General features: G+C 45.7%; 1 protein-coding gene across 3 annotated transcripts in view; it reads right to left on the reverse strand.

Moving 5' to 3' along the window:
* Positions 1-19894, reverse strand: part of ACAP2 (ArfGAP with coiled-coil, ankyrin repeat and PH domains 2) — a 116837-nt gene extending 96943 nt beyond the window's left edge. For 2 of the 3 annotated variants that reach the window (XM_090053587.1, XM_090053588.1), the window contains exon 1: positions 19740-19893. In XM_090053587.1, the coding sequence (XP_089909713.1) occupies positions 19740-19792 (53 nt within the window). In that variant the 5' untranslated portion in view covers positions 19793-19893. Of the gene's footprint in view, positions 1-19739 lie in introns of all 3 variants that reach the window. The other variant, XM_090053586.1, reaches the window with a different exon arrangement.
* Positions 19895-20051: the final 157 nt, after the last annotated feature.

A 20051-nucleotide genomic window follows, 5' to 3' on the forward strand; every position in this document is an offset into this window, starting at 1 on the left:
CCACTTCAAGGTAAAGCACCTTGCCCTTGAAGCAAAGAGAGAACAAAGGATGGAAAAGGGCAGAAATCCCAGTGTACAGCCTACTTTCCCCTGAGAAAAGACATACAACTTCTGTGGACAGATCTGTGGCTCAAGAATTGGACTCTTACATCACCTCAAGACCCATCAATGAGCCATGGTACATATTATCCTCAAATCAAGGGACTGCTGGCAACTACCAACAATATGAGCAAAATCAATTCAGTGAGAAGTCTCCTTCCACATAAAATTTCTTCAGACAGAATGCGAGAAGCTCCCATATTTCTGGATATTTAAAAGCAAATTGGATAAACCCAGCAAGATTTTAACAGATATAAATAGAATAAATTTTCAGCGGAGACTGAACAAATTCAGAGCCTGAACCCCTTTAGGAAACAATGTAAAACCAAAAAAGGCTCCCCTACCTTAGTAAAACTGATTCTAAAATACTGACTCCTGCTTTACCCAATCTACCCGCAAATATAAATATATTTCAAATAAAAATTCATTAAAAAGTTTTGCCATGATTTCACTCTAAATTACTGCAAAATAATCTTGTACTTAACAGGGCAAACTAGAAGACCCGATCAGACTTTCCATCACTCATTTCTACAGTTCTCTTACTGTCCTCTCGTTTAACATAATTAATATAATATTTCTTTCTTGAAGGGCTTAAGGTACTGGGTACATTTTTCCAAACATCACGGCACAAGATCTTGATCTTCAAGTGCCTATGGTGCTGGGTACATTTTTCACAATTACTGTATCACTAAATCACAGAATTTCAATTTAGCACAAAATTTCAGGCTACATTATAATGGCCATTTCCTACTGATGTGCATCAGTTTTGGGCTTGAACTAGCATTTGACTCAGACAAAGATGGAAATCAGTTTCCTGCAGACAATGTCATTGCTGAAGCTGGACAGATGGAACACATTTCTCTACATATGTCCACACATTTCTCTGAACATTATATCCATTTCAGAACATAACAATGTATTTAAAGGGTTAATGATTTATAGATCAAATCAGGCAGCCTGATCACAATCTATTTCGTACTTCAAACAATAGAGAGAACTCTGAGCACAGGCTTTCATTCCACCAACGCTGCTGAAAGCATCCAAAAAAAAGCAGAATAATGTAAGAGATGCCATAATGGGTCAGACCACTGGTCCATCTAGCCCAGTAACCCATCCATAGCCCTACAAATCATAGAAGTAGGGTCGGAAGGGACCTTGTAAATCTTCAAATCCGACCCCCTGCCTGGGCGGGAGAAAAGACTGGACTCAAATGAGTCCAGCCAGGTAGGCATCAAGCCTCTTCTTAAAGACCCCCAAGGTAGGAGCCAGCACCACTTCCCTTGGAAGTTGGTTCCAGATCCTAGCCGTCCTAACTGTGAAGTAGTTCTTGCGGATGTCTAATCTAAACCTACTCTCCAATAATGTGTGTCCATTATTCCTTGTTATGCGGGGGGCACTAGGGGAAACAGTGTCTCCCCCAAACCCTTCTGGTCCTCCCTAGTGAGTTTATAGATAGTCATCAGGTCCCCCCTCAGCCTTCTCTTGTGAAAGCTGAACAGGTTTAGGTCCCTCAGTCTTTTGTTGTAGGATCTGCCCTGTTGTCCCCAGATCATGTGGGTGGCCCTCCTCTGGACCCTTTCAATGTTGTCTGCATTCCTCCTGAAGTGCGGCGCCCAGAACTGGACGCAGTACTCCAGCTGTGGCCTGACCAGCATCGCATAGAGGGGGAGGATCACCTCTCTGGACCTGCTTGAGATGCACCTGTGGATGCACGACAAGGTGCGGTTAGCCCTGCCAGCCGTGACCTCGCATTGTCAGCCCACGTTCATCTTGGAATCAATAATGACTCCAAGATCCCTTTCTGCCTCCATGCTCTCAAGAAGGGAGTTTCCCATTCTATAAGTGTGCTGCTGGTTCCTACTGCCCATGTGCAGCACCCTGCACTTGTCAATATTGAAACGCATCCCGTTTATGTTAGCCCACTCCTGTAACCTATCCAGATCTTGCTGCAATCTTTCCCTCCCTACTAGCATGCTCACCTCACCCCAAATTTTGGTATCATCAGCGAATTTAAACAGGTTGCTTTTCACCCTGTCATCCAAATGGTTGATGAAGAAATTGAACAGCGCGGGCCCAAAGAACAAGCGCTGGGGGGACTCAGCTGCCCACTTCCCCCCAGGTCGAATATGACCCGTTCACCACCACCCTCTGAGTACGACCCTTGAGCCAATCTGCAATCCATCTGACTGTGTAGGCATCAATGCCACAGTTGCCTAGTTTTTTAATGAGGATGGGGTGGGAGACACTGTCAAAGGCCTTGCTGAAGTCTAGAAAGACTACGTCCACGGGGACACCTGCATCCGTTGCCTTTGTGACCTGGTCATAAAAAGCAATCAGATTGGTCTGACATAACCTGCCCCTAATGAAACTGTGCTGGTTGCCCTTGAGCATCAACCCTGAAGCCGGCCCATCACAGATGTGCTCCTTGAGGATCTTCTCAAAGAGTTTCCCTATGATTGAGGTTAGACTGACGGGCCTATAGTTTCACAAAGACCTGGGATCTTCAGGTAAGTCTCCTCCTGGACCCGGACAAGCTGTCCATCTACCAGATGAGGAAGGAGACGTGGCCAGAGGGAACCCAGGAAACTGTAGGACTGTCATCATTTGTCTTATCTATGCACACCTCCAGTTTCACTGGACATCATCCACTGACTCCTTAGATCAGCAATTCTCAACCAGGGTGCCACAATGTTAACATGTTAGGTGTGCAAACACGACTTGGAAGACAAACCAAAGATTTCAAATAGGAATCTATAGGGTTAAAAACATTCTGACCCGTTGTGTTCATAGATTCATAGACGTTAGGGTCAGAAGGGACCTCAATAGATCGCCAAGTCCGACCCCCTGCGTATGCAGGAAAGTGTGCTGGGTTCAGATGACCCTGGCCAGATGCCTATCCTCCTCTTGAAGACCCCCAGGGCAGGGGAGAGCACCACCTCCCTTGGGAGCCCATTCCAGATTTTGGCCACTCTGTGAAGAAGTTCTTCCTAATGTCCAGTCTAAATCTGCTCTCTGCTAGCTTATGGCCATTATTTCTCGTAACCCTCAGGGGTGCCTTGGTGAGTAGAGCCTCACCAATTCCCTTCTGCACCCCCATGATGAATTTATAGGCAGCCACAAGGTCGCCTCTCAACCTTCTCTTGCAGTTGGGGTTCTTTGCAATGGGATTATTCCCATAGTTTTCACTCATTTTGACTACAGAAATATAAGAGTTTGCATTTTCTGAGGGATGCCTTGGGTCTAAAAAGATAGAGAACCACTGCCTTAGATACATTTGAGAGGCAGTGGGCATTAGCCAGAGTTCTCTGCTCACTGTCTTCCCAACACCCTAGTTAATAGCCGCCCTATACCCTGATCTACTGATGCTATTTTCCTCGTGACTGTCCTAAAGAATTAGTAGTGTTCACTTACAATACCTGTGCTAAAAGGCAAACTAAGAACACTTTTGTGTAGATCAACTCAAGTGAAATACCATGCTTCAGGGGTGCAGCCTGCAGTTAGGACTTCCTAGGCTTATGAATACCGGAAGCTGCAATAGAAAAGGAGCCATTTGTAGTCTGGGGTGAGCCTCGGCTCAGCATCACTGTCCCGAGGCTGCAGCCCACAGGGGCAGAGTGAGGACGCCAAGGGAATGAGTGTTTAGGAAACACCAGAATTAAGGCAGGCTGTAAAAGTTTAATTTTGCCTTCATGTGTTTATGCACTATATAAAAAAAGAAAACTATCACATGATCACGTATTCCATTCCCAGAGGATTTCTGCTTCCTTCAGTGCAAAACAAAGTGTTCAAGGAAGAAGGCAGCTGTTGCACATTTCTCTCTATTCTCAAAGAATGTGTAACCCCATGCTATATTTACTGCACTAACCAAATTCTACAACAAGAAAGAAAACCACTCATTTTCCCCACTAGCTTTTCTATGGTGTTTATCATGCAGCCACCCACAAACATTAATGCATCGATTCCCCTCTTCCAGAGGGACATAGGAATTCTTATTCTCATTTATAGGGAAAGAATTAAAGTAAAGAAAGATTACATCCAAAGCTGATAAATAAGTCCACTAATTTTGCATACCCAACCTGAGTGACTAAATAGGCTCCAGATTTCAGAGGTGCTGAGGATCTTTGACTACTACCTATCCACTGCAAGAGCTGCAGAAGTAGGGGAGCAATCTCATATGGGACTCCTGGGAAACGAGGAACACATAGCTAAGGGCCATGTGCAAAAACTCGGTTTAAGCAATCTGCTGTGCATCAGACACAAAATCCATGACCCAACCTAGCCAGAAGAACAGTTATAACCCTTGCCTCATTCTTGACACAATCCACCTCCTGCAATAAAGCAGCCAGGAACACTATAAACAACAGAAATATTCCAGTTAACAAGGCTTTCTTTTCCTTGGAATCGATGTATTTCTTTGCAACCTGAGATCTATAACATTTGCTGCACAGCAACAGCATCATACTTCAGTTTTCGAACTCTGGTCCAACTTCATACAGAAAATAGCAGCAATTAAGCTACTACAGATTTCAAATCTTCTCTGCTTAGTAATGCCTCTTGTTAAATAATGCAAAGCTCAGTCTCACATGCAAACAAAATATCCTCAACATTTCCAGTTTGGTTTTTAAGACAGCAGTTGAGGAAGGAAGAGACAAATGACTTGGTTCTAAAACATTACTAACTGCATCACGAGTAGATCTAAACTGTCACCTACATATAACAAAATAATGGAGACCAACTGTTAGTACTACTCTGAATTACAATTTTTCAAATCATTTTAAGTTATTTGTTCACTTGCATGCCCAACTATAAGAGAAGAATTTGACTTTCATTTCTTCGCATGCCTTCTCTGTGCAATATCCAAGTGTAAGCATAAAGATCCACCACCAGTTCGCAATGTTTTGTGTCAATATACTCGCAGTGAACATATACATTAACTTGTGCAACTCTAAAAATAAAATGTGGCTTTAAAAAAGTTACACATGCCTAAAACTCAGTGTGTATGGGCCCCAAGATGGTTTAGCTTCTAGTTTTTTTTGTGAGACTGCCTCTCTCCCATTCGCTTTTAGTATCTTTCCATCGGGAAGGTCTCAAGAGGCTGAGCTAAATAATATGAGGCTCACGTCAAGAGCTCAGAGAGGGGCAACTGGGCTCTGTATATCCAGAGCCTGGTCAGTCATATCAACGGAAAAGTTTCTGCTAGGATCAATGAGAACTGGATCTTATCCGTTATTTGCTAGGTCCTGCATGTGTTTACTTGTACAACGTGGGGCAGTCTCTTTCCTTCACTACAGACTACGGGTAGCACAGGTGGAGTCTGTGCTGAATACAACAAGATTTCCAATTCGTTTGACTATAGTTTGTTGACACATTACTGGCACATTATACTCTTATTCCTGGGGGTTTTGTTCATTTGTTTTTATACACTTAGAGTATTCAATACACCTAATCAAAAAGTTTAAATTACAGAATGCTTCCTTTTATTATAAACTTATGTTTCAAACTATGCTCGAAAAGTTCACAGAGCATTCAGTGCCTAGGGAAGCAAGCATACCGATGGATACATCATAGTCCAAGGTGACCCAGTGCGCATCTCCCAGTACACCTCTATCCCTCTCATACTCTAGACATCTACTAAGCTTTATACCTTTTTTCTTTTGTGCTTTTTTCTCTTATACCTTTAGTTTTAGCTTTTTAAATAGTTATCGTTTTCATTTATGTATTGAAATTAAACCCTAACATTTCAAACGTTTTAATATGGATTTATGTCAATACTTCTGAATAATAAAGTCAGATAAAATGCAGTTAAAAAAAATCATGGTCGTCCTTCCCTAACACATACACACGCACCCCTTCTATTTTTCCCATAACCCCAAGACTGTACTTTAATATTCTTATGTTTTATTCAGTACACAAGTGTGAAAAATGTTATACTTCACTGGCAATTTGGCAAAAAGACCAAAATATCCCATATCACTCAAATCCTTGAACATGTACTCAGCTGTCTGGGTTGGGGGGCTGGGGCTTAAACAACACATTCAGATGCAACTTTCTTCACAATATTTCATGTTCTATCCAAAGCAGATGAGTATTTTTGTTTTTAAGACAAATAAAGCTAAATTACCATTAAAAATCCACTACAAACATGCAAGAAAAATAAGTTATCCAAAACAGGAATGATGTTCAGCACATCTATCTGGCATTTGCTACCCCTCTATTAAGCCAATAATTAAATTCCAGGAGTACTTTCTTAGAACATTGTATTTTAATGTTCAGGCTACTAATGTAACCAAGTTTCACAGAGAACAGTAAATAGTAATCAAGTTGGCAGTTTGACAGCAAATACTTGAAGTAAAATGATCTGAAATCACAGCAGAGAAAAACAATATACTGACAAAAATATACTGAAAACAATCTGCTGACAAAAATCAAATCAAAATATTTATAAATTTAATTAGATGCTCAAAGCAAACTATTACATCAAAATATTGGTTACAAAACAATTATCTTATCCTTCAGCATTATCAACAACCTACTACTCAAATATTTGGATTTGTACATTAAACAGCTAAACGTCTTTATAAGCACGGAATTCACCACATAGGTCTTTTCATCCACCCGTTTCAGCAAGAAATGATACTCCTCTCAAACACTTTGCCAAGGCTGGAACATAAGGCTTTTCCTCCCGCTGTGTTGCGCAACAAGCCCAGAATGCTCCTCTGAGAATGACAATTTGCACCCAACTCCCACTGCAGTACAAGTGCAATCTGGAGAAGGCCTGTCCACCATAGCAACAGCTAACCTTAAGATTCATAGATTCATAGATGCTAGGGTCGGAAGGGACCTCAATAGATCATTGAGTCCGACCCCCTGCATAAGCAGGAAAGAGTGCTGGGCCTACATTACCCCAGCTAGATACACATCCAACCTTCTCTTGAATACCCCCAGGGTAGGGGAGAGCACCACCTCCCTTGGGAGCCCGTTCCAGACCTTGGCCACTTGAACTGTGAAGAAGTTCCTCCTAATATCCAATCTAAATCTGCTCTCTTCTAGCTTGTGGCCATTATTTCTTGTAACCCCCGGGGGCGCCTTGGTGAATAAATACTCACCAATTCCCTTCTGTGCCCCCCTGACGAACTTATAGGCAGCCACCAGGTCGCCTCTCAACCTTCTCTTGCGGAGGCTGAAAAGGTCCAGTTTCTCTAATCTCTCCTCGTAGGGCTTGGCCTGCAGGCCCTTAACCATACGAGTGGCCCTTCTCTGGACCCTCTCCAGGTTATCCGCATCCTTCTTGAAGTGCGGCGCCCAGAATTGCACGCAGTACTCCAGCTGCGGTCTGACCAGCGCCAGATAGAGGGGAAGTATCACCTCCTTGGACTTATTTGTCATGCATCTGCTGATGCACGATAAAGTGCCATTGGCTTTTCTGATGGTTTCGTCACACTGCCGACTCATGTTCATCTTGGAGTCCACTAGGACTCCAAGATCCCTTTCCACTTCCGTGCCACCCAGCAGGTCATTTCCTAGGCTGTAGGTGCGCTGGACATTTTTCCTCCCTAGATGCAGCACTTTGCATTTCTCCTTGTTGAACTGCATTCTGTTGTTTTCTGCCCACTTGCCTAACCTGTCCAGGTCTGCTTGCAGCTGCTCCCTGCCCTCCGGCGTGTCCACTTCGCCCCATAGCTTAGTGTCATCTGCAAACTTGGACAGAGTACATTTCACCCCCTCGTCCAAGTCGCTGATGAAGACATTAAAGAGTATCGGTCCAAGCACCAAGCCCTGCGGGACCCCACTGCCCACACTCTTCCAGGTCAAAACCGACCCCTCCACCACGACTCTCTGGGTGCGACCCTCCAGCCAATTCTCCACCCGCCGGACTGTGCAGTCATCCAAGTCACAGCCCCTTAACTTGTTCACCAGTAGGGGGTGGGATACCGTGTCAAAGGCCTTCCTGAAGTCCAAGTATACGACATCCACCCCTCCTCCTGCGTCGAGGTGTTTTGTGACCTGGTCATAAAAAGAGACTAGATTGGTCAGGCACGATCTACCTGCCACGAACCCGTGCTGGTTTCCCCTCAGCATAATTTGTCCTGCCGGGCTCTCACAAATGTGAGCCTTGATGATTTTCTCAAAGATTTTGCCAAGGATGGAGGTGAGACTGACTGGCCTATAGTTACCCGGGTCCTCCTTCCTCCCCTTCTTGAAAATGGGAACCACATTGGCCCTTTTCCAGTCCTCCGGGACTTGACCCGTGCGCCACGAGCGTTCAAATATTCCCGCCAGTGGCTCTGCAATGATGTCGGCCAGTGCCTTCAGTACCCTCGGATGGAGCTCATCCGGGCCTGCCGACTTAAAGGCATCCAGTTCTTCCAAGTGACCCTGCCCCACCTCAGGGTCCACGCATGGGAGTCTGGTGCCTTGCTGCTGCCTCCCTACACTCCCAGGGAGAGACTTGTCGTGCCTCTCGCTTAGGAACACTGAGGCGAAGAACTCGTTGAGGAGTTCAGCCTTGTCCCCTCTGTCCGTCACCAATTGTTTCTGCCCATTTAGCAGGGGTCCTATTCCTCCCTGGGCCTTCCTTTTACTCCCTATATATCTAAAAAACAATTTCTTATTGTCTTTTACTTGGGTTGCCATCCTCAGCTCCATGGTAGCTTTGGCCTGTCTAACTGCCTCCCTACAAGCACGAGCAGAAGAGGTATATTCCTCTTTGCTTTTCTACCACCTTATTTATACAATTAGACCACAAAAGGCCAGGGAAAACAAGGCATCCATAATCAGAGTCAGCTGCTGTCCTTCCTATAGTGGCATTCCTCATGACTAACACTTTCAGGATTACACGCTGTTTGACAGTCGGTCAAACTGTGCAACTGAGTCTCCTCAATTTGCTGCCAGCTTTTTCTTGAATATCGCAAGAAAAAGTCTTTTCTAAAAAATATGTTTTCACCTGCCACTTTCCAAAGTTTCTTTGAAGCAGAAATTTTCTTCAGAACATCAAAAGGAATTTTACCAAGTCAGCTTTAGACTTTGGAAACATGCAAGTAACAGCTTCCAGGACTCCCAGCACACTTCAGTCGCTCTGAATGCTTCAACACAGACCAGACTGTGCAGTGCCAAAGAACCACACAAGAGATGCCTTCTTTGAAATCCTAATAAACAAATCATTTAAACTTTGTAAATAATTTTACTGATATGAAATACTATGCTGATCTCAAGATATTGAAAACCTATTTACAAATATGGATCATGCATTTGCTAACCTGAATTTTAAGAATAGTTCTATTGCCCCGAAATATCAATCTTCCTTTTACCAAGTATTTGCAAACTCTCAGCAAGAAAAATTGGTTGCATCAGGTTAAATTTTTAGCTAAAATCAAATCCTCAGCACTTCACCTGCTGCCATTGTTTTAATCGTATGACAGTTATGCAGTGATCCTATATGTTTTAATATTTTCATTGTAAACTCACTTTTCAATTATTTTTTATAAACTTCCAAGACAACCCCCCCCACACACAGAGTTGGAGTTAAGTCAATAATGTAGGATAAAATAATTTTAGAAATACTGTAATTATCCTAAAACCAAGCATTCAGAAAAAAACAGGAAAATTTAGAGTTAAATTATCCAGATTTCAGATTATCCACATAACTCATTTATATTTGTCAGTGGAAGGCTGAAACCAATATTTATGTACTCATTATGTATGCCATGCCACCCAGTTGTTTAGCAAGCTGAGTACATCAGCTTCCTCTTACAGAGGGGGAAAGCAGTTTCTAAATGTATACATCAGGTAGAAGCAAGTTGAATTTAAAAAAACACTTGCTGAATTTTACGCAAATATATAAACAGTGTATCCAAAAAAACTGTTTTAATCCATTTATGTTATTACCAGCAATATGATTTTAAGACTCTGCTACCCTCCTTTCAGTGACAAAGAGTAACATGAAAATTATCATTTCTCTTTTTTAAAAAAGGTCTTCAAGATTTAGCCAATGCTCAAGATTTCAATGAGTGATAACTATATGGGAAGTTTGAGGACTTTGCATTTTGCCACTAAGATGATTCAGGGCAAAACATTGTCTGATACTGAGTGTATTCTATTAAAGACCACGTTAAACATCTTTACATTGCAACTTAATCATGTGCTCACCTCATCACAAGTTGCAAAAAGTGCCTGTAAGAAAACAGCTTGACTAGAATATTAAACTGCTAACTGCAAAATCACAACCAAATGTTTGGCCAGTGTCGTTTGAATCACTTGATCTTTATCCTGCCTTGTGATATTTTCCATAATCTCCTGCCAAATAAATTACAAATATGTTTTTCAGTCCAAACTACAGCATGGTAGAGGGCATAATCCTTAGGATTTTAATGAAATACCTTGCTAAAAAAGGTAACATAAATCCTAAGTAAGTCTGGAAAATACTCTTTTGAGTTACTGAAATTACCATGTATTTCTAAAAACTTCACAATTTTATTCACTGATGTAAATAGTGCACAAAAAGTATGAGACCAATGATTAAGAGTGAGGTACTCTCCCCAAACACTTTCTAATTATCAGATACAGAAGGCCTGAATGTTAAACTGGTAAGCTTTACTTAGAAAGCGCACACAAGCAGAATTTCATAGTTTCTAGGGTCGGAAGGGATCCGAGTAGATCATCAAGTCCGACCCCCTGCCATGGCAGGAAAGAGTACTGGGGTCAAATGACCCCAGCAAGGTGTTCATCCAGCCTCCTCTTAAACACCCCCAGTGTAGGAGCCAGCACCACTTCGCTTGGAAGTTGGTCCCAGATCCTCGCCACCCTGACGTCGCACCTCCTGATATCTAGCCTAAATCTACCCTCTGCCAGCTCGTGACCATTATTCCTGGTCACACCTGATAGTGCTCAGGGGAACAGGGACTCCCCCAATGCCTGCTGATCCCCCCCCCCCCGACTAGTTTATAACAGGCCACTAGACCCCCCTCAGCCTTCTCTTGTGGAGGCTGAACAGGTTCAGGTCCTGTCGCCTCTCCTCGTAGGGCCTGCCCTGCTGCCCCCTGACCATGCGAGTGGCCTCCTCTGGACCCTCTCCATGCTGTCCACATCCCTCCTGAAGTGTGGTGTCCAGAACTGGACACAGATGTAAACACAAGATAATATGCTTGAAATCACCAATCTCTTAGTTAGGACTTATTAAGCCCTGCTCCCTTGCGTGAAAAGGATGTTGGTAACATCTGAGTCCAAGATGTTCTAGATTAGATGTTGGGCACTGTTATATTGTTTCTCACCCCGACTGAACCTCCCCTTGGCAGCTTCTTCATTTCAAAATGTCACAGTTCTTCCCTGTATAAGCTCCACAGACTCTAATCCAGGGGTGGACAAAATACTGCCTGGGGGCTGGATGTGGCCCACCACGACATTCTATACGGCCCGCAGGGCCCCTAAAAAATTTTGAAAATTAATATTAATGTGCCCTGGTCTGCCTGTCATGCAGGTCCCACATAAAATGCAAACTGTCCTGGGCCATTACCAATTAATATATGCAGAGAAGACAACATAAAAACCATAAATCATACCTGCTAGAATAACCATGTTGGGTATATCCATATATATATCCTATATAAAAGGTAACAGAAGGGTTTCTACAAGTATATTGGTAAGAAGAGGAGAATCAGGGAAAGTGTGCATCCCCTCCTGAGTGGGAGGGGAGGGGGCCGCAACAACCTTGTGACAGAGGAGGCAGAAAAGACTGAAGAGCTCAGTGCCTTTTTTACCTCAGCCTTCACAGACAAGGTCAGCTCCCAGACTACTGCGCTGGGCAGCACAGTTTGGGGAGGACGTGAGCAGCCCTCAGTGGTGAAAGAACAGGGCAGGGTCTATTTAGAAAAGCTGGATGTGTACAAGTCCACGGGGCCAGATGGGATGCACCCGAGGGGGCTGAGGGAGTTGGCTGATGAGATTGCAGAGCCATTGGCCATCATCTATGGAAACTTGTGGCGATCAGGACAGATCCCAGATGACTGGAAAAGGGCAAATATCGTGCCCATCTGCAAGAAAGGGAAGGAGGAGGATCCAGGGAACTACAGACCAGTCAGACAAACCTCAGCCCCTGGAAAAATCATGGAGCAGATCCTCAAAGAATCCATTTCTAAACACTTGGAGGAGAAGCAATCAGGAACAGTCAGCACAGATTCACCAGGGGAAGTCATGCCTGACCAACCTGACTGCCTTCATGATGAGGCAACTGGCTCTGTGGATGAGGGGAGACCGGGGGATGTGATGGACTTTGACTTTAGCAAGGCTTTAGATACGGTCTCCCACAATGCTCTTCCAGGCGAGCTAAGGAAATACAGGCGGCATGAATGGACTGTAAGGTAGACAGAAGACTTGCTGGAGCATCGGCCTCAGGGAGTAGTAGTCAATGGCTCGATGACTAGTAAGCAGCCGGTATCAAGTGGAGTGCTCCAGGCATCGGTCCTGGGGCCGGTTTTATTCAATGTTTTCATCAATCACCTGGAAGACGGGATGGATGCACCCTCAGCAAGCCTGCAGATGACACCAAGCTGGGGGGAGTGGTAGATATACTGGAGGGCAACGCTAGGATTCAGAGTGACCTGGACAAATTGGAGGATTGGGCCAAAAGGAATCTCAGGAGGTTCAACAAGGACAAGTACAAAGTCCTGCACTTAGGACGGAGCAATCCCCTGCACCAGTGCAGGTTGGGGGCCATGGGCTAGGCAGCAGCTCTGCAAAAAAGGACCTGGGGGGACAGGGGGCAAGAAGCTAAATAGAAGCCAGCAGTGTGCCCCTGTTGCCAAGAAGGCTAACGGCATCCTGAGCTGCACCTGGTAGGAGCAAAAGTGTTGCCAGCAGATTAAGGGTAGTGATTCTTCCCCTCTGTTCAGCACTGGGGAGCAATCTGGAATCCTGTGTCCAGTTTTGGGCCCCCTGCTACAGAAAGGATGTGGACACATTCAACAGAGTCCAGCAGAGGGCAATGAAAATGGTTGAAGGCTCGGGGACATGACTTGTAAGGAGAGGCTGAGGGAACTGGGCTGATTAAAACTGGAGAAGAGAAGACTGAGGGGGGATTTAATAGGAGCCTTCATCTCCCTGCAGGGGGGCTGCAAAGAGGATGGAGCTGGACTGGTCTCAGTGGGGGCAGATGGCAGAATAAGGAGCAATGGACTCCAGTTACAGCAAGCAAAGTTTAGGTTGGATATTAGGAAAAAGGTTTTCATGAGGAGGGTGGTGAAGCACTGATCCAAGCTACCCAGAGAGGTGGTGGGGAGTCTCCATCCTTGGAGGTGTTTAAGACCTGGGTAGAGAAAGCCGTGGCTGGGATGATGTAGTTGGGGCTGGTGCTACTTTGAGCAGCGGGTTAGACTAGATGTGACCTCCTGAGGTCACTTCCAATTCTCATTGTCTGTAATGAAAAGACATTTTGAAAGAACTGGATTAAATTAAAAAAGGTTCTAAGTTATCACATCATGAGTAAAATCTCTCTGAGCCTGAGTGTACAAAAGCTGAACACCTACAATTTTTCAATGAGTGAAAGTTCAAAGTGTCAGCATCCACGCAACATAGAGTATAACCATCACCATTCCAACTTAATTCAGATACTTCATGTATATATACGTAAATTATTTTAGACCATAATCCTAATATCACATACAAATGATTAACTTTAAGCCCATTAACAACCTCACAAATTTAAGAGGATTACATGTGCACAATATTAGCCATACTGTACTGTAAATATCTGCAGCATTACAATGACAGAATACTAGATACTGTAACATATACATTGACAGCAAGCACACTGCCATAGCACTATATCAAAAAGATGCCAAGGACAAGCTTTCCTGGATTTCTGTTCCCTTAAGGACCAGAACTGAGCACTGGGAGGTAAACACATCACTTTCCTCTTACAATACTGATCCTGTGTTTACTATCAAAGCAGCCTATTCAAATAATAGTGGTAAATCCACTGAATTTGATTAATACTAGTTCATTGTTTTTCTGCCTATGTCTCAATTTTGTCCTTCATACCAAGTCACACTATGTGCCAATCTGAGGGTGTTTTTGCATACCTAGGGCACATGCAAGGGATTGAACCATGTATTGTGCAGGGCATCCCAATGTAGTAGGTCACAAAGCAGTGTATAAACCACAGAGACCCCACTGAAACACATGATATAGGGCAGTGATGTTGCAGGTCAGTGGCCCTGCAGGTCAGATGAGTGAAGTGGAATCAGTCTGCAAGCCAGAATGAGCCCTGGGGCCCACACCGCCCCTCCCCTGCCCTGCACACATGGATGGAGTCCCAGGGGCCCTGGCACCATCCCCTCCTCCCACTTATGTAGAGACTGGGACCCAAGTGCCCTACACTGTCCTCTTATGCCCCATGCATGCTGGGACTGGGTCCCAGGGCCTGGCACCATCCCCTTCTGCCTGCCCACATGCCAGGATTGGGGACCAGTGTCACTGCCTCCCACAGCAGGAAAACACCCTGCGTGCTGGGATAAGGTGCTAGATCCAACATGCAAGGCCTGAGATTCCCAATGTGTTCAGAGATTTGGCAGCAGGTGAGCGGTGCTACCACGCACCCACTGGCAAATTTCAGTAGGTGAGTGGTGGACCCATGAGAAGCCCTATAGGCCAGATGACACAGGGCTGCAGGTCAGATCTGACCTGTGCGCTGGACATTCAGTACCCCGATATAAGATACTGTAAGTAAGCGGCTCGCTTTCTTAAATAACCTAGATTTTAGCTTGACAAATTACTGTTCCACGGGTCAGTGGATCCTATCAACTAAGCTTCAATTCCACAATGAGAAGAAAAAGATTTGCCCCAAAAGCAATGGAGGAAAAGGCAAGAGTATCCCATGCAGCGAAGGTCTTTTCAGACAAACCTAATGAAAAGGGAAAGATTTAATTCAGCCTTCCAGTGACAAAAGGGTGGATGATGCTCCAATTAGGGCAGAAATTATTTCAAACTATAGTTAGAGGGCAGGGGGAAAATAATCTGGACATCAATTCATATTTTTCAAAGGACAATGTATAAAAGAACCACTAAATTCTCTAAATATAATGGCAAAAGTCACAAAAACATGAGTTATAAAATAGTAGGTTTCAACCAAAAGCTATAAAAAGAATTTTCATTTTTTCAGCGAAGAGACTGAGAACTCATTGAGAATTCCCAACAGACTCGAGCACAAGGATTTAGTATCCTTATGCTGCATTATGTCTTATCTGAAGCCCGTGAAATTAAGACTAATTACTCTCTTTGATCTGTAATGGAATAAAGAATACTGCTTCACTTTGCTTTAATCTTCTGTGATGCGGTAAACATAGCCATAAAGATACTTCATTCATATTCTTCTGTGTATATGGAAAATGAGTCAATTTGCCCTAAAAACTAGTAAAAATACATCAGATCCCAACAAATGACAGAAAGAGAACTTCCATATTTTTTATAAAGAACAGAACATACTGGACGCGTCCAGATGAGCACGCACATGCAGTCTGTGGCGCCGCAAACCCGTCTGCGGTACCACAAGCCACATACAATACACATTCGCCACATTGCTAATTAGCACCACAGCGGGGGGGGGGGGGGTGATACCAGGAGACCCCAGTATCAAAAACATCCACGCCAAAAAAAAAAGTGAGCTGGCACACGTGACAGCAGCGTGCACTGCCAGAAACCAGAGCATGGTCAGCCCGGGCCACACCCCAGCTGCTGGTCAGGCTCCACACACCCGGGTCACTACTGCTGGAGCTCTGGCAGGTCCCCAGGTAAGGCTGCTGAGACCAGCCCAGAAGCTGGCCCCAGCCTCTCCTACCCCATCCACAGCATTTTTCCCTATGCTAACCCCATGAGCAGAGGCGTGCACCAGGGCAAAAAGCAGCAGCATGAATTTGTGATCAGGAACAGCCACCTGGATCTACCAAGAGTAAGTCACGCCTGACCAACATGATTCTTTCTACAATAAGGTGACAGACTCTGGATGGAGAGATACCAATGGATGTGGTACACCTTGACTTTAGCAAGGCTTTTGACACTGTCTCTCATAACATTCTCATCAACAAGCTAAGGAAATACAGACTAGATGAAAGAACCGTAAGGTGGATACATAAACAGTTGGATCATCCCACGCAACAAGCAACCATCAATGGCTCAAGGTCTAGCTGAGAGGAGGTAGCAAAGGTGGGTTCCCAGGGGTCTGTCCTCAGTCCAGTACTATTCAATATCTTCATTAATGATTTGGACAACGGGACTGAATGCACGCTTAGCAAATATGATGATGACACCAAGTTAGGTGTAAAGTTGCAGACACTCTGGAGGCAGGGGTAGAATCCAAAAGGACCTGAATAGACTGGAAAAACGGTCCACAGTGAACCAGATGAGATTCAACAAGGAGAAGTAAAGGCTTGCACTTGGGACAAAATAAGTGCACGTACAAACAGAGACTCAGGAATGAATGGCTCGACTACACTACTACAGAGAACACCCTGGGGGTTACACTGGATCATACCCAGAGCGACCATCCATCCTGGGCAAATCTGAACATTCCTGGCTTCTGCAGTCTGGGCTGGCCAGTTGGTCTAAAGCACCAGAGCAGAGTCCAGGGGGGAAGCAGAGCAGCATGTGCACCAGGCAGGCCGCCAAGCAGGTACCATTGCTGCTGGGTGGGAGCAAGGCAGGCGAACTGCCCGCTTCAGCATGGTATCCACTTTTGGGCCCCACACTTCTAGAAAGATGTGAACATATTGGAAAGGGCAACAAAGATGATTAGGGGCCACGGAGGCAAAACTTATGAGGAAAGGCTAGAAGAACAAGGATTACTTGGTCCGGAGAAGAGAAGAGTGAAGGAGAATTTGATAACAGTCTTCAAATACCTGAAACACAATTATAGAGAGGATGAAGATGAGCTTTTCTCTGTGACCAAAGCGAAGAAGACTAGGAGCAATCACCTGAAGATTCAGCAGGGGAAACTGAGGCTGGATATGAGGAGGAACTTTTGACTATGAGGATGGTCAAATATTAGAATGGGTACCTAGAGAAATCTGGATTCTCCATCCTTGGACATTTTCAAGAGCAAGTTAGATGTACACTTAGCTGAGACGGCTTATAGTCTTGGGCAGGTGCCTGGAGTAGATGACTTTGTGAGGTCCATTCCAGCACTACTTTCCTGTGATCCTAGAGTACCCTTCCCAGAGGCTTACAGTTGCCACAACATTCACTGAAATCTGTTCAGAAGCTAAACAGAGGTATCCTGCAACAGTGTGGGGCCTGCATTCCTCCAGTAAAAGACGTGTCTCTGAGTTGTACTTATAAAGTAGGCCAGATTTAATGCCAGGTTAAGACTAATGTAAAAAAATTAAAAATAAAATCAACCTGTAAAACACAAGTCACCAATTTACATACACTAGACTTGCCAGACCGCATTAGCTAATCTTAGATGAACATAGAATCCTGACTAGTCATTCTGGAAAAGAAATACCTACAAACTAGTCAGAAACAAGAAATTATTTCACTTTTAGGTACTAATTGGCAACACATTTTTCCTGTATTTTTTCTCTCCCTCATTCTCTCACCATATGTCCTGCAGTTCAGAGTTCAGGAAACAAACATTCCCTTCAAAACAGCAAGAATCTACAATTCTCATTAGCAGCGACAGAAGCGAACAAAATAAAAATGACCCTAAGCACCCATAACTTCTTCCCACTGTATTTTTCAGATTGAAATATTCTATTCACATTTTCTAATGGGCTGGTACAGTTAAATGTTACAAAAGCAGCAGAATCCTTTTTATTTTTTTTAGCAAGACCTGACACTTAAGATTTCACTTGTAGGTGATGTGGAAATATCTCTCTATTTGCTTCTCCTTTTTAAATGCAAAAGGCCTCTCTGCTCTGTTACGCTACGTTTGTTTCACATATTACAAAGGAAATCATCCCATAGTTACAAAAAGACTTTTTTTTTTTTTAAGTGCTTAACCAATCCCTGACAGTTTAAAAGTTGGGTTGGGTTCTTCCCTTATTTTCAGCATACGCAAGCATGATCTTAATTCTTTATCTAGCACTTTTCTGCCAAAAGTCCCTGCTGCACAGAGCTCTGTCCGAAGCCAGCTCTCCCCAAGCTCCGGAACCCCTCCTTGAAGCAACATCTTCATTTGCGGTAAGCTGTACACACAAGCTAGAACTGTGCCTTGCATCTGTCTGCCCTTCAATTTGTCAGCATTTTAAAAGGGGATCAGGAAGGAAAATGCTTCGTGTCTCACTGAGCCCCAAGTGCTTCCTGTCTCCTAGCAGCATGTGGTTTTTGCAGAAGTGGTTCACACTCAGTAAAACAGGCTGACAGTGGAGCTCTCCCTCCACATGATACTTTGCAGGTCCACAGCAACTCCCTCTCCAAGACTTGCGCGTGCCACTACTTTATCTGCAATTCCTCAAATCTTTCTATTCCGAACCCAGAGAACATAAGAACTGCCACTGACTGGGTCAGACCCTAGTCCATCTTGCCATGTCTCCTGTCACATGGGGCAGAGAGTGGATGCTGAAAAGGAGTGAGTAGGGTTTGACAAAAGGTTTTTTCCACTGCTCTACTTCCAAACACTGTGCTTTCTAGTGCACTAACGCACATGCACTCCTTTGACAACAATAACTTTTGTCAGAGAGGGATGCTTCTGCAAATGATGCCTGCTAAGTTAAGATTTGCAGAGCTCATTACTCAAGAAAACAGCCTATACAACTATGCAAACAGGCACCACAACATCAGTGTTGAGCTACACCTGGAGAAACGGGGCAGGGAGATGGTGACTCAGGGACTGTGAGTCACCACATCCCTGAACTCCTCCCCACCAGGGGGGCAAGACAACAGCCGAGGTTGACACGTCCAGGCCCCACACCTCAGCTGCACTGCGCTGCACTATGCTGCAGGGATCACCCACTACAGGGAAGCCGGAGAGGAGCCACTGCTACTCGGCTGCGCCTGTTCTCCCCAAGCAAGCTCCACACACGTGAGCCACGCGATCGCCCTGCAGCAGCCCACTGACCACCACGATCTGGCTCTGAGCTTGGATGTGCTGCTCGTCAGCTCCACCTCTTTCCTCGGGGGTCTAGTTGAAGTGCGACAGAGACAGCACGGGGACACCAGCACGCACCCACCCAAATGGGCAGTGCCTGGGCAAAAAGGGGGGATAGTGACGTAGGGTCCTGCTGGCGTTGAAATGTGAGGGGGGAGGGGACCCTTCCACGCCCCAAGCAGCGAGGCCTGGCCACAGGGGCTGTGCACAGGTGGCAGACCTGCCTGTGCGGGCCGTGCTCGGGGCAGCCAGGGCGCAAAGGGGCCCAACGATGCCCCCCGGCCTGGCCTGGCTGCCCCGGGAGGCGGCAGGCCACGAGGGGTCTCCCCCCCACACCGCTGCGCGCCCCCTCAGGGCCCTGGCCCGCGACACCGTGGGGGGGAGCGGGCTGCGCGGGGCTCAGCACTGCCACGGGCCGCTGCCCACGAGCTGACGAGGGTCGGCGGGGCCGGCCCGGGCCACGGTCCCCGCGCGGGCGCGGGTGGCGGCTGGGCCTCCCCGGAGAGAAGGGCGCAGCCCAGCTGATAAGCGCCGAGGGCGGGGGTCCCGGGGCACCCCCCGGCCGCACCTGAAGCGCGGCGAGTCCTTCAGACACTCCTCGAAGTCCACGGTCATCTTCATCCTTCTTCTTCTCCTCCTCCTCAGCAGCGGGCGGGGCTCACGGCGCTCCTGGGCGCTCCCGTTGCGGCCACGCTCGCCGAGGCCCCGCCCACTGAGTGGCGGGCCGCCTGGCCAATCCGAGAAGAAGTTCGGCAGGCGTGACCAATTGCATCTCGGCAGGGGCGGAGCCACCTGCAGGCTCGGCCCGTGGCTAGGAGTGGCAGGCAGACTATCCAATCAAGAACGCAGCGGACGAGGCCCAGCCAATTACCAGGGGGAG

Source organism: Crocodylus siamensis, chromosome 6, assembly GCF_052110815.1.
Source record: "Crocodylus siamensis isolate JL-2025a chromosome 6, ASM5211081v1, whole genome shotgun sequence".
In the NCBI taxonomy this organism is placed as follows: domain Eukaryota; kingdom Metazoa; phylum Chordata; order Crocodylia; family Crocodylidae; genus Crocodylus; species Crocodylus siamensis.